General features: G+C 42.1%; 1 protein-coding gene across 1 annotated transcript; it reads left to right on the plus strand.

The window, feature by feature from the left end:
* Nucleotides 1–238: 238 nt before the first annotated feature.
* Nucleotides 239–12,270, plus strand: LOC127358618 (fibulin-1-like). Its single transcript, XM_051391859.1, has 17 exons — nt 239–464; nt 739–847; nt 1,562–1,697; nt 1,876–2,035; nt 3,616–3,684; nt 3,859–3,948; nt 4,572–4,709; nt 4,930–5,067; nt 5,167–5,310; nt 5,396–5,518; nt 5,708–5,833; nt 5,944–6,063; nt 6,147–6,278; nt 6,400–6,523; nt 9,756–9,898; nt 10,616–10,756; nt 10,910–12,270. The coding sequence occupies exons 1-17, from the start codon at nt 410–412 to the stop codon at nt 11,047–11,049; spliced, it is 2,088 nt and encodes a 695-aa protein (XP_051247819.1). The 5' UTR covers nt 239–409; the 3' UTR covers nt 11,050–12,270.
* The last annotated feature ends 921 nt before the right edge of the window (nt 12,271–13,191 follow it).

A 13,191-nucleotide genomic window follows, 5' to 3' on the forward strand; every position in this document is an offset into this window, starting at 1 on the left:
GCCAGAATTACTTACTTTTCTTCTTTTTGCCTGCATTTAAGGCTTTCATACTTTTTTTTTCAACGCCTTTTCTTAGATTTTATCAGTTATTTATCTTTAACATCTACTTTTTACTCAGTTAGTGTAAATAAATTAAAAAATATTATCTGCCGTGTTTAATTATTCAGTAGCCCGGACAGTGAGAGGCGGCTCCCTCCACCCCACGCACCGCCGGCCCCGCCCCGCGTCCAAAAGCTCACCATGCGAGATGTGTGTCACCTCCGCTGCCGCTCTGACTGACTGAGATGATCTCCTTCTTGACGCACACACACACCGTCCACTGCAGCAGTTCACCCGCCGATCAACCAGCACTTTAATATAACCGTGCATTTTAGACAGTCGAAGGTCGAAACACTTGAAACCGAGTCCGATGGCACAGTGGACAATACTTTTGTTTTCTTTGTACGGAGTTCTGCATGGACAAGGTAAGAACACAGCTGAAGTTTGCCACTGGGGGATGCAGGATTTGAATGTGTTAATGGTTTGAATAACTTTTTATACACGTAGCTATGTATCTTTGGTGATATTATAACTTAGATTATCTACCTACTGCCCATAAAGTGTCAGTCAATGTGAGGGTGTGAGCCCATTTTAATTCAATGTGAGTCAGTCACTGGCACTCAGGGGCAGCTTTGCTATTTTTTTCCATCTCCTGTGCCGTCTTTTTCTAATCCTGTTGCCATCATCCCAACACGGCAGACATTCAGCCTCTCTCTGTACAACAGTGCTGTCAGGATGGAAGGGATCGGGCCCTTGGAGGACAAGACTGCGCAATCCTCCCCCTCATCTCCTCTTCCCACACCTGCAGGTAAGCAACACCTGGTTTCTCAAACCAGCTTGGTGCTCTGGAGGGTCTCAAAATGGGGCCCAGGGACCAAGGAAGGCTCAGAGCAAGGGAGTTCATAGAGGGGGATGTGTGACGTTTGTTGTATTTATCTACAGTGCGACACTCCCCATCAGTTCACACATTATGTATGAAATAGTTTTGTAGCTTATATCTAAGTGTGGTATTTTGCACTGGGAAATGTGTGTGTCCTGTAGGGCCAGCGTTTGCGATGGTATTTTTAAAAGCAGGAAATGCCCTTGGGGTTGCAAGCCCCAAATCATCTCCACAACCCTCAACCATCCGTCCCGCTACAGGGGAGGATTGCCACATAGTAACTACACAGTAAGTGCAGGCGTTAAGTGGCCCCCTGGAGCAGTTTTAACACTAAAAGGCCCTGTTTGACTGTTAGAACATGGAGGTGGTGATTGATGAAATAGAGGAACACCTGGTCAACACATGGAGGTCAGTGGGAGGAACATTTGCCAAGGAAAGAAGAGAAAGAATGGGGGGTAGGTTACCTCTTGCAAGTCAATATTCAACGTACTACAGACTAAATCCACTTATCGATTGTATGTAATGTAAATAGTAAGTATTTCTTCACTTCACTTCTTATCCAACTCTTTCCTCACAGAGCAAAGAGTACAGTTTCTGTTCTGGATGAGGTTTCATGCCAAATCTTCTGCTGTTTATTTACAGGATTGTCCAGGAGCAGTGCTGTGCAGCAGCAATAGGAGACCAACTCTGTGACAATGGCATCAAGATGGCCCGGGGTCAAGGGGCCTGTGAGAGGCCCTTCTTCCAAGGAGACCCCTGGGAAACCAAGATCTCTAAGGTTGTCCTCCTTCCTAATGTCAATATCTTCAACCTTTACGCATCTCCCAGTTCTCACACACAGGGATAATACACTTTAAATCAATACACATCACATTCAAGATAAGATTTCTTTCTCCTTTTTCACTTTTTTTTCAACTGCCTTTCCTTCTGTTTCACCTTCTCTGCCTCCTGTTTAGACGTGTTGTGACTGCTGCATGCTCGGCCTGATGACAGCGCTCCGGGATCCGAGCTGCGAGCTCCAGGGTTTGTTTCTGGGGAGACGGTGCACACACACAGTTAAAACCTGCTGTGGCAAAAACACAACGGAGGAAATCAAACCAAATGATGTGAATGAAGGTAAAAAAAGAACTTAACAATCTTGTGCTTTCAGTCTTGTGTGTCTTGATTAGCTCCTCTCTGTCTTATCATGAAAGAATGGCGACTGGCTGTCTGCGACACTCAAAACAAACAATGTGCTCAGCCATTTGCACACATTAGGTGCCAAATGACTTACAGCACAATATGACGTGATGCCACTTTCTAATAAGGCCTTTATAGGTCATAACTATTGGCTTTATTGGTGGTTATTTAAGTTTCCTTATGCTTTATAGATCAGCTATATGCCAACTTTTGGGTTGTTCCTTTTTAAAACTCCCATTGCCATGACCATGAATTTCTAGAAAAGGGCTGCAGATGATATAGACCAAAATCCAATTATTAATCTCTTATTAAATAGCTTGTTGTGTTTTGTTACCTTAGAATGAGTCAGGTTTTTTTTTAACAGAGGGAGTGGGTCTTCTTCTACAGAGTCCGCCATGTTGAACCGCCATGTTTCTACAATACGGGCAAACCAAACACTGACTCTAGATAGGGCCTTTCACAAGGGTTTTTTCGGCCACCGTAGTTTTCTCCTACACGCTTGGAAGGAGTGTTGTATTCAGTTGGTTGCAATCTGCAACTTCTCCACTAGATGTGACTTAATCATGCTGTTTGATGGCTTATTAGAAAATAAGAACCCCATAAGCAGTTTCTGAGCTTTGGTTTGTACCAAAGCTCCTTTTTTCATTGTTCCTTATGAATCTGTAATAACTTTTGTTTAATTATATTTATATCAAACTGCAAATTGTCCCTGAATGTGAAGTGTAAACCGAGAAGAGAAAAAAATGCAGAAACATCTCTTCCAAGGATGTCTGTGTGCTCCATCCCAGTTAAAGATCTTTTTGGTCAACCTTTTCTCTGGCAACTGAGCAAGCCGATTCCACAGCTGAACGACTTCACATCTGTGCTTTACAAGACATGACTCCCATTCCATGTCACCTTCAGTAGCCCTCTTAGCAGTATATTTGTGTACCACTAGAAAGCATCTCATGGCTCGACTCTGGATAGCATTACTATTAGCTACAAGTTACAAGCTCTTATAAAGACTACTTTATTAAAAAGTGGGGCCTATGATTTTATTAGCACTGGGAGCAAAACCTTAACGCTCACGAGGTTTGTTTGTTCTAAAAGACTTTCCAAAGAAATGAGTGCATTACAACAAAACAGGCAGCGTTACTAGGAGCAGAGAGAGCGACCCTGTTTCATTGAAGGCCTGGATAAATGGCCTTCGGGTGGCAGCTGTGGAGCAGATTGCTGCCAGAGAGACAGACATTCTCTAGACTAATCTGTAGACACCTTGCCAAATGGTAACCGAGGGCCAACTGGTGTTGTGGCCTTTTGCTTTTGTCTCAGCTGGCTTCAGGTGAAAAACATGAACAGAGCTGCAAAAACACTCGATTTGTGAAGAAAAGGAAATCAGTGTTTTGCAGATAAAGAGCAAGGCCCTAGGAGTGATGAGCATACCCATGAAAAAGCCACAGATATGTGGAGTTGCATTGTGTGACAAGGTGCAGAATATTTGCTCGTATTTGGTTTTAATGGGACTTTTGCTTCCATAGAACCGGTGACAGAAGAGCCAGAGGTCAACGTTACCGTCAAGCCTACAGAAGGATCGGACACCTGTACAGGTTTTGGCACCTTCATTTCTTGATGTCATCTCCTTTGTTATAATAAGAGCTGTAAGAGGCTTAAACACAAACGTCTTGGTGGTTTCCATCAGCCAGTGACATGATTCCTGTGATCTAGGACACACTGTACACTGTGACGTCTGCTTCTTCATGTGTCTCTCTGCTTGTTTTCAGACTCCAATTGCTCCCAGTTGTGTGTCGGTAATGGTACATGTGCATGCCACGATGGCTATCAACTGCATAAGGATGGAGTGAATTGTCAGGGTAAGTAATGTAAATGAAAGCACGACTTCACTACAGATCTTCAATGTAATCAACTACTTCTGTAATATGGGATTTTTAGCCTTTCTAAGTAGCATGGCAATGTCCGTGTGACGGGTTGTTGTTGTTTGCTCCATGTCTTCAGTCCAGACTGAAATATCTCCACAGCTATTGGATGGATTGCCATGAAATGTAGTACAGACTCACTTCCTCTTCAGGATGAATTATAATCACTTGCTGATCCAACTTCATTTTTTCCATCCAGTGCCACCAAGAGGTCACAACTGAATGTGTCCAATACTTTGGTTAATGACCAAATTCCAGCAAAACTAATGCTAACTAATCAGCCTCTATACGCTGTGTTTAGTGCTAATTAGCAAATGTTAGCATGGTAACATGCTTAAATAAGATGGTGAACTTGATAAACATTACACCATTGTCATTGTGAGCATGCTAGCGTGCTTACATTTAGCTCAAAGCACTGCTGTAGCTCACAGTCTCACAGAGGTAGCATGGCTGTGGAGTCTTGCTCATTTACCACAAAAACAAAATGTGACTGCACATTTGTGCTTTAATAGAGGGATATTCTCCTTTTCTTATTTTTGAGTGGACGCCTCTCTCCTCAGATGTTAATGAGTGTCTGACTGGCAGTCACAACTGCATGCTTGGCCAAGCTTGCATTAACACAGAAGGCTCCTTCCGCTGTCAGAGGGAAACCGGCTGCGGCACTGGGTATGAACTCAAAAACGACAACAGTTGCCAAGGTACGTCAGGAGAACTGTACAAATGATCATAAAATATCTAAATCACAATGATGGTGACTGTAATTGCCACGAGAGTACCAAAAATCCTTCATGCAAAGTGGAAAAATGGCCTAGAGATGACTTTACTTTTTAGTTTACAGTATTTTATGCATTTGTTGAAACGGGATTTATGCATAGTATATTAATGCTTTGATAATTTTTTACTCCTTGCCTGATCCAGACATAGATGAGTGTACTTTGGGGACCCATAACTGTGGACCAGACTTTATGTGCACCAACACAGCAGGCTCATTCCGCTGTCACCCAAAGGAGAGGTGTGCCGACGGTTTCACTCAAGACGCCATCGGCAGCTGTATCGGTGAGTTTCTGTCAAACTCAAAAAAACATTCCACAGGTAAAACGTGAGCTGTCTTGCTTAATGTCTTTATATATACTGTCAATGGTCTTTTCTCATTAGATATAAATGAGTGTGTGGTCAATACTAGTCCATGCCTGCCTGGCCAGACTTGTGTGAACACAGAGGGCTCCTACACTTGCCGCAGGAACACAGTCACCTGCGGACGAGGCTATCACCTCACTGAGGACGGCGCACATTGTGAAGGTACATGAACCCATTTCCTATTTGTATCTCACCTTATTGTCCCTTTTTCAAACTGCAGATGTAAATTCTCCCCCTCGTGTTACAGATATAGATGAGTGTCGTACAGGCTATGTGTGTGGAGGCCATGGTTGCATCAACCTGGTGGGCTCGTACCGCTGTGAATGCAGAATTGGCTTCATCTTCAACAGTATCACCAAACTGTGTGAAGGTACAGCCGGAATGAATCACTATTTTATTGTTTCTATTAGAACATGTTGTACACATCAGTCATAAAATGATGTATTTTTTTTATACAGCAACCAATGACATGTTTTCATGATTGTCAGACTAGGACAGTGTTGGCATCTCTGGTAAATTCTGACTCTGACATTCATAGTGCACCCCCTGTGTTCTTTAGATATCAATGAGTGCAGGCATTATCCCGGACGACTCTGCGCCCACAAGTGTGATAACACAGAGGGGTCCTACCAGTGCAGCTGCACCACTGGCTTCAAGCTGTCCCACGATGGCAGAAACTGTGAAGGTAAAATCACTCTTCATTTCATTAATGCAAGACTTAGGTTAGGGTTGTATTATACACGATGAATCTTAAAAACAATCTCTGAATGAATGTAAGGAAACTTATTTTGGCAGATGTCAATGAGTGTGAAGCCAATCCCTGCAGCCAGGAGTGTGCCAATGTCTACGGCTCCTACCAGTGCTACTGTCGCCGTGGTTACCAGCTGAGTGACATGGATGGGATAACGTGTGAAGGTACCGTCAGACTTCATCTCACGATATTACTCGGCATACACGTGCGACAGATATCGCTCACATTTGCTCTCTGCTGCTGTCAGATATCGACGAGTGCGCTCTGCCCACTGGAGGACACGTGTGCTCCTACAGCTGCTCCAACGCTCCCGGAAGTTTCTACTGTACCTGCCCGACCACAGGCTACACCCTCGCCCACAATGGACGCACATGCCAAGGCGAGTGGACAAATCTTTGGTCCTGTGTTGGCGCTTATTTACCTTTCCCCATACTTGTAGGAAACTGAGTTGTAAATTATTATTAAATGTCTCACCTTTCCACACCCCCATGTGTTTTCAGACATTGATGAATGTGCAGCGGGGATACATACCTGTTCCTTCACCGAAAGCTGCTTCAACGTCCAGGGAGGATTTCGCTGTTTGTCCTTCGCCTGTCCTCCAAACTTCCAGCAAGCAGCACGGGGGTGAGGCTGCATGGTTATACTGAGCTGTTGAAATGGAAGGGTTGATTGTCTCCAGCTGAGCTTTAGGCCTCTTACTCAACTGTAGTTTAGTATTAAGACGACGTCCTGTCTTTTTTCTTATTTGACTTATTTGATGTGGATTTGTTTGGGTTTGGCCACAGTTTACACTCACAAACTCCTCCGGCTTCCTCCTATTACTCCCCCTCTCTGTCCTTTCCCTCTTTTTCTACCCATCTACGCAGCCGTTTCTGCCCTCCAATCCAATGAGCATTTCATTTTTTCCCTTTCAGTCGTTGCGAGCGCGTAACTTGCGAGTTCACGCGGGATCCTGCGTCGTGTTTCTTGCTCCCGCTGAGAATCTCCTTCTACAACATCAGCTTCCCCATCAACACTCCCGTCCCCGCTGATGTTTTCCGGATGGGACCATCTAATTCCGTGCCGGGAGACAAAATGCTGCTCAACATAGTCTCCGGAGACGACGAGGGATACTTTATCGTGCAGCAGCAGGCTCATGGTGGAGAGATTTCATTGCGCCGCGCCTTATCCCAACCCCGAGACTTCTTTCTGACTGTGGAGATGAGGTTGATTCGCTACGGGAAGGCACATCTGTACATGGCCAAGATCGCTGTGTTTGTTACACACGAGCAGTCCATCCGACCGTCAAGAACATTTCCATATTAGAAGATTAGAAATTTAAAGGAATAGCTTTGAGTGTTGAGTCCATCCCTATTTTGTACTCACCACATGAAAAACACCATTACAAAACATAATGGTGGTTGTCATCGTCCTCCATGCTTTTCTTTTCACTGAAGCAAAGCTTTCCATCTACCCTCTAAAGCAGTTAATAAAGGCCAAATCTGTAATTCACCCAGAACAACAATGATGCTACAGCAGTCTGTCATGGTGAATTTGAGTAATATATATTTTTATAACTAAATAAAGTGCTGTCTTTTCTTATCAGCATCCACCCTTTTATATATTCCAGTTCAAATTTATCAGTAATAGATAATAATAATACATTACATAATAGATAATAGATTGTTTTTGATTGCTTTTGTGTTCTTGTGCTCTTGCCAGACTGCATAATGCTTTTTTTTAAAACAATAAATGGGGATTGTGAGGTTGTCCCTGATTAATTACTATTGAGCTCTAGATGGAAAGCCAGAACTGAATGTTTCATTTGAAGAAACAAATGGATTATTGTTTGTAATGTGTGGTGAAAAAAAAAAATCTGAATTTAAAACACACAGGCATTTGCTTTGTTTGTAAGAGTTAGATGAGAAAATTAAAACTACTCTTGTATTTGTTGACGAAAAATGAAGCTGCAGCCAGTTAGCTTAGCTTAGCGCAAAGAATGGAAACGGCTAGCCTGGCCCTGTCTGGCGGATGTTCCCGGAAGTCACCGAGCTTGAACCAAGACATAGGCAGACACATAATCCCAGTAAAGGAGCTTTAGAGTGCCGGTAGCCAGACTTTGCTACCTTTTGGCACGGCCAAGCTAGCTGTTTCTAATCTTTATGCTAAGTTAAGCTAAGTGGCTATATGGCTGTTGTAGCTTCATATTTAACGTACAGACACAAGAGCGGTATTGATTCCTCTCATCTAACTCTCAGCAAGAAAGTGTATTTAGCAAACAAAAACAATACAAACTATTGATCCAAATGCAGCAAAATTATACATTTTACCCTAAATGATGGTTATTCAAGGAAAATAAATCGAAATTGCATTTGTATCTGTAATGTGGTCTTGAGGACGCATTTCTTTAAAATAATCCTTTGTTTTTCAGTTGTTTTAACAACACTCAATGCCTTTTATGTTATTTATTCTAGCATAAGATGTAGCAGGATATATTAAGAATATTAGGACATTGTACCACTAGATGGGGCTCATTAGCTGTTGAGGATCTCTGCAACACTATGGCAGGATTATTCATGTGCATTAATTTGCGCTGATGGCAGCTCACTCTACCTCATGTGTGCGCGGCAGCTTCCCTTTATGTGTACTCTCTATGCGTTTGGAATTAAAAAGTGACATATAAAAATGTCTTTTCAATCTTTAATATCTAAGCACAAACACACACACCGGCAATGGTTTCTGCCACTACTCTCGCGCTTCCTCCTCTGTGGTCATTTCTGATGCTGAAACTAATTTTTCCTATGATCTGTTCCAAGCGGCCTCACCATAGGATCAAACAGGCCTCGCCTCCTCAGCGGATAGCAAGAAAAATAAGCGTGGCATTTATTTATGGGCACCTGGGGCTCAGCCAGCACGGGGGCTCAATTAGTGGTGGAGCGGCATTACAGCTCCTATGATGGATGGTGCTTTTAGTGTTGGTATTGGGTGGTTATCAGTTAATTTGCTGTAAATGATACCAAAAGGCTTGTAGCTGTTTTGGTCAGCTGGATAAAGAAAGCCAGACAAATTTTCCACTGTTCCACTTTCATCCCAGTGGTTTTGGGGGTTTAATGCATATAGAGTTGATTGAAAACGCAAAGAAATGAAATATATGAGGTAATTATTCTCTTAAACCTTTGGATTATATAACCACCTACTTTCCAAATGTTAATTTTTAAATATGTAAAAATAGTGAAACGCTGTATGATTATAATAATGTTTTTTGGGCACACATTTACGTTTGATTATGTGAAAATTGGAATCTTTTTCCTCAGTCTACCATGTGACTATGCTGTCATTGGATCACATCAAATGACATTCATTCTTACATACCCCGTGTGGTTTTTCTACCATCCTGTTTTTCCTTGGTGGCATTTCGCTAGTGTGGATTACCACACAATCATCTCTGTGGCTTTGGCCCCGTGCTCAGCGAACAACTTGGACTCACCTGCTTGCTGCTAATTACATGGCTCCGCTCCCTTTGCAGTTTTTGAGGTTATGTTTGAAAGCGCTACTGTCTTCACATTGGTGAACCCCACAAACATGATTTTAGGTTGTGGAATCGGGGTTTGGCTTCCTTTTAAGGCACCCGTTCCTTGGTTAACCATGGAGGTCTATGGGGCTATTCAGGTGTTGCCAGGTTCTTCTTGCTCAACTCAACTGTGGAGCTTTGGCCAAAGCTTTTTCTTATGAATACTGGTGTATACTGTATAGGTTAAAATTGTGGGAAATTCACACTTCTCCTTCAGAATGTGTGTTCCTCTTTCCTTGGCTAAATCTCCCCTTTTCTCCTTTCTTTCCTTCTCTCCTCTTGCCTCCTTTCCATTGTCCTTTTCAGATCCAGACAAGATGCTTCTGTCAACGTACGTTGTATTAAGGCCTGCCAAACTAATGACATTGGCTGCAATCTCGACCCCGTCCACCTCATCACCCACACCGCCCTCTCTCTGCCAACCTTCAGAGACTACAGTGAACCAGAGGGTAAGACAAGGTTGAAGCAAGTTTTTAGAAACAGCTTTCAGGTGTGTTTGTATTGTAGTCAACAGGGGAAGAGGCTTTTTATTGGCTATAATGCTTCAATCGATTATTTAACATTCTAGGTGTTGAGTCTGGACCCCTATGAAGTTAGAAAGCTTAGTGACATAATTGAACTTAATAAAGTGACCTTAAATATTTGTTGTTGCACCTAATTGACTTTCCTGTTATTCATTGTTTATGAGACTGTTGTCATAGTTGCTGTCAGTTACACCACAAACCTCACAGACTCCACTGGTTAGTTAGATTACTGTTATGTAATGAGCTATATTATTTGACACCTTCACCTTTAAAATGTATTTTCTATCAATAGTTTTCCAGGCGAACCTAAACTCCACATATACAGAAAATCCCTCATAACTCATGAATGCAGTTATTTTCATAAAATATGCAATGCAAATTAAAATGTGCACTACTTCCACAGTTGAAGATATGAGACGTTTTGAGGCTGTTAAATACAGCAAATTCTCAAGTTATTTGCAGCCTCGTTGAAATAAAACTTTCCGCCCACCAACCTGCCACAGCGCAAAAGATTCAATTACTTATTTCAACCCACAGAACAATTGTTTAATCGATCATAAATAGCTGATTTGAAGGACCAAATGCACTTTGTGGCTTCCTTCTACCAGACTAATAGAAACTTTAAACCAACTCTTCCAACAGATCTAGTTTTCCTGCGGACAGTTGCGGCAGCTAACCCTGTTCCTGTACCCGGTGCGACTGATGTTTTCTTTGACATCCTGGCTGCAGATGACCAGTTCTCTTTTGATGTGCAGAAGCGCTCCCACCAGGGCATGATTATGGGTAAGAGGAGAGAGTGAAACTTGAAACCAGGCTGTCAGTTCTTTGCCAAATTCCTAAATCCTTTATTGAATAGTACATACAGATATTACATTTACTTATATCTCTCCCAAAACTGAATTTCAGTCACTAATCCCAGTCTGTGTCATCCCTCAGGTGTTGTTCGGCAGGTGAAACCTATCATTGGCCCCAGGGACCTTGTGTTGGAGGTGGCTATGAACTATGTCAAATCAGGGGTCATTTCCCATCGCAACATTGTCATCGTCCATTTCTTCGTCTCTGAGTTCTGGTTCTGAGCTGTGCAAAAAGTGGGTAGTAATTCTGCATTAGGAATACAACACGTATCTGAGCAAATATTATTTAAATATAGTTTTTAATATCTGGTGCCACACTTCTTGCTGAACATCTAAAAACACCTAAATTGGGAATGCTGTTGCGTGCAAGATAAATCATTGGATTTGGTTCATTTGCAAATGTTTTATATGTACTGAAAACAGTTACAGACGCAGTTTGCAACCCATCCAGTGCTTTGGTTTACAACAGGTCTTTGTTATTTCAACTTAATATAGCCCCACAGAGATGCTAATCATGCAAGCACCTCTGTGAATCAGTAGGCTTTGAGCTCAATGCTAATGTCAGCATGCTAACATGCTTGCAGTGACAATGCTAACATGCTACTGTTAAGGTGGTGTAATACCTTGTTAACCATCTCGGTTTAGTCCGTTAGCATGCTAACCTTTTGCTAATTAGCACTAAACACAACGTACAGCTGAGGCTGATGGGAATGTTTATACATACTTGGTCATAAACCAAAGTATTTGACAGACTGAAAATTAGACCTGATGGCACTAGATGAAAGTATAAGGGATCGACAAAGTTATTAAAATTCATCCTGAGGGGGACATGTGTACCAGATTTCATGGCAAGCCAGCCAATAGTTGTTGAGACCACAGATGGCAACCTCATGGAGGCATTAGAGAAGTTATAGGGGATCTCCAAAGTCGTTAGTTATGTATCATGTGTGAACCATGAATGTCTGTAAAACATTCTTGCCAATCTATCTGATAGTTGTTGAGATATTTCAGTCTGGACCGATCCGACCGACCAACCTCCACTGATAGATCCATAGATCAATAAAGCCACACCGTTAGCATGGTCAGAAGTTATTTTTCACACAACAGAAATAGACTGATTCCTCACTTGATACCTCTACGCCAGATGTGTTGAAAGTTACATGCCTTCTACAAGAGTGAAATGAAATAATATAATACATTAACAGGGTGCTGTCATCTCCTTAACCACTGTCTACTGTTTAATTTGAATTCAGACTTTGTTGTCATGAGTGACACCATGATAGATCTTTGGTTGACCTGTGGAACTGTTTGATATTTGCTCCATTTCATCTGTTTTGACAGACCAGATGTGCTTCATCTATAGAGTTGCTTTCAACATTGATTGTGTTTTGTATCACCAGACTGTACGACCATCTGTGAATAATAAAGACTCTGTGTGGTTAATTGTGTTCAGGTTTTTTACTGAAAATCCTCAACCACTGCAGACTAAACCAGCCGTCTTCTAGTTACCATAACTGAGGTTTCCAGAGTAACTAAAATCCGATCAAATGTCCTGTTTTTTCTGTAACACGACTCTTCAGATTCCCCGTCGTAACTTACCACTTCCAGTTTATGAGGATATTTCCAGTTATTCCACTCAAAGAATGAATAATGGGACTCCTATACTGGGAATATTTGGATCTTTGAATACCTCTTTTAAAGCTGACAAATTGCTTGAGGTGGATAGTCCTCACCATCCATAATCAACTCTCCTCCACATTGATCTGCCTTTCACCACTGCTGGGCTGTGCCTGGCCAGTGAAAACACAGGGGACAACCATACAGAGCCAAATACTGTAATCTAAAATTTGCCACTCTACATGGAAATGCCAAAGGCTTGTTATGTGGCTTTAATGTTGCAGCTGCAACAATTGTCCCACAACTTGTCTGGGCTCAATGAATTGATCTTCAGACCTTTAAACATTGCTTGAGGGGAATGGTGCAGCTGCAGTTCAGAGCCTGTACAGAACTTCTATCTCAGTAATATTGCGGGTATGTCTAAGTATAGGTATACAGTGGGCCTAAAATTTCTGTAATGGGAGCTGTCAACTTCAAACACCTCATCTTAGACTTATGGTGGACATAGGCCTGACTATAAGCAAAAAGAAATTAAGTAGATTTATGAAGCACTGTAAAACATGCCCTTTACAAAGCTTTACACAAGACTATAAAGATAATAGACCAAGATGACTCTCAACAGAGCATGAAGTAAATTACATAGAAAATGATGAACAAAAGTAGAAGAGCAGGCACCAGCCAAAGGGACGGTTAGCAACCTTCCCATTTAAAACTCCTTATAAAGGATGCCTTATGAGAAAGTACAAC

The sequence above is a fragment of the Dicentrarchus labrax genome, unplaced genomic scaffold, assembly GCF_905237075.1.
Source record: "Dicentrarchus labrax unplaced genomic scaffold, dlabrax2021, whole genome shotgun sequence".
Taxonomy (NCBI): domain Eukaryota; kingdom Metazoa; phylum Chordata; class Actinopteri; family Moronidae; genus Dicentrarchus; species Dicentrarchus labrax.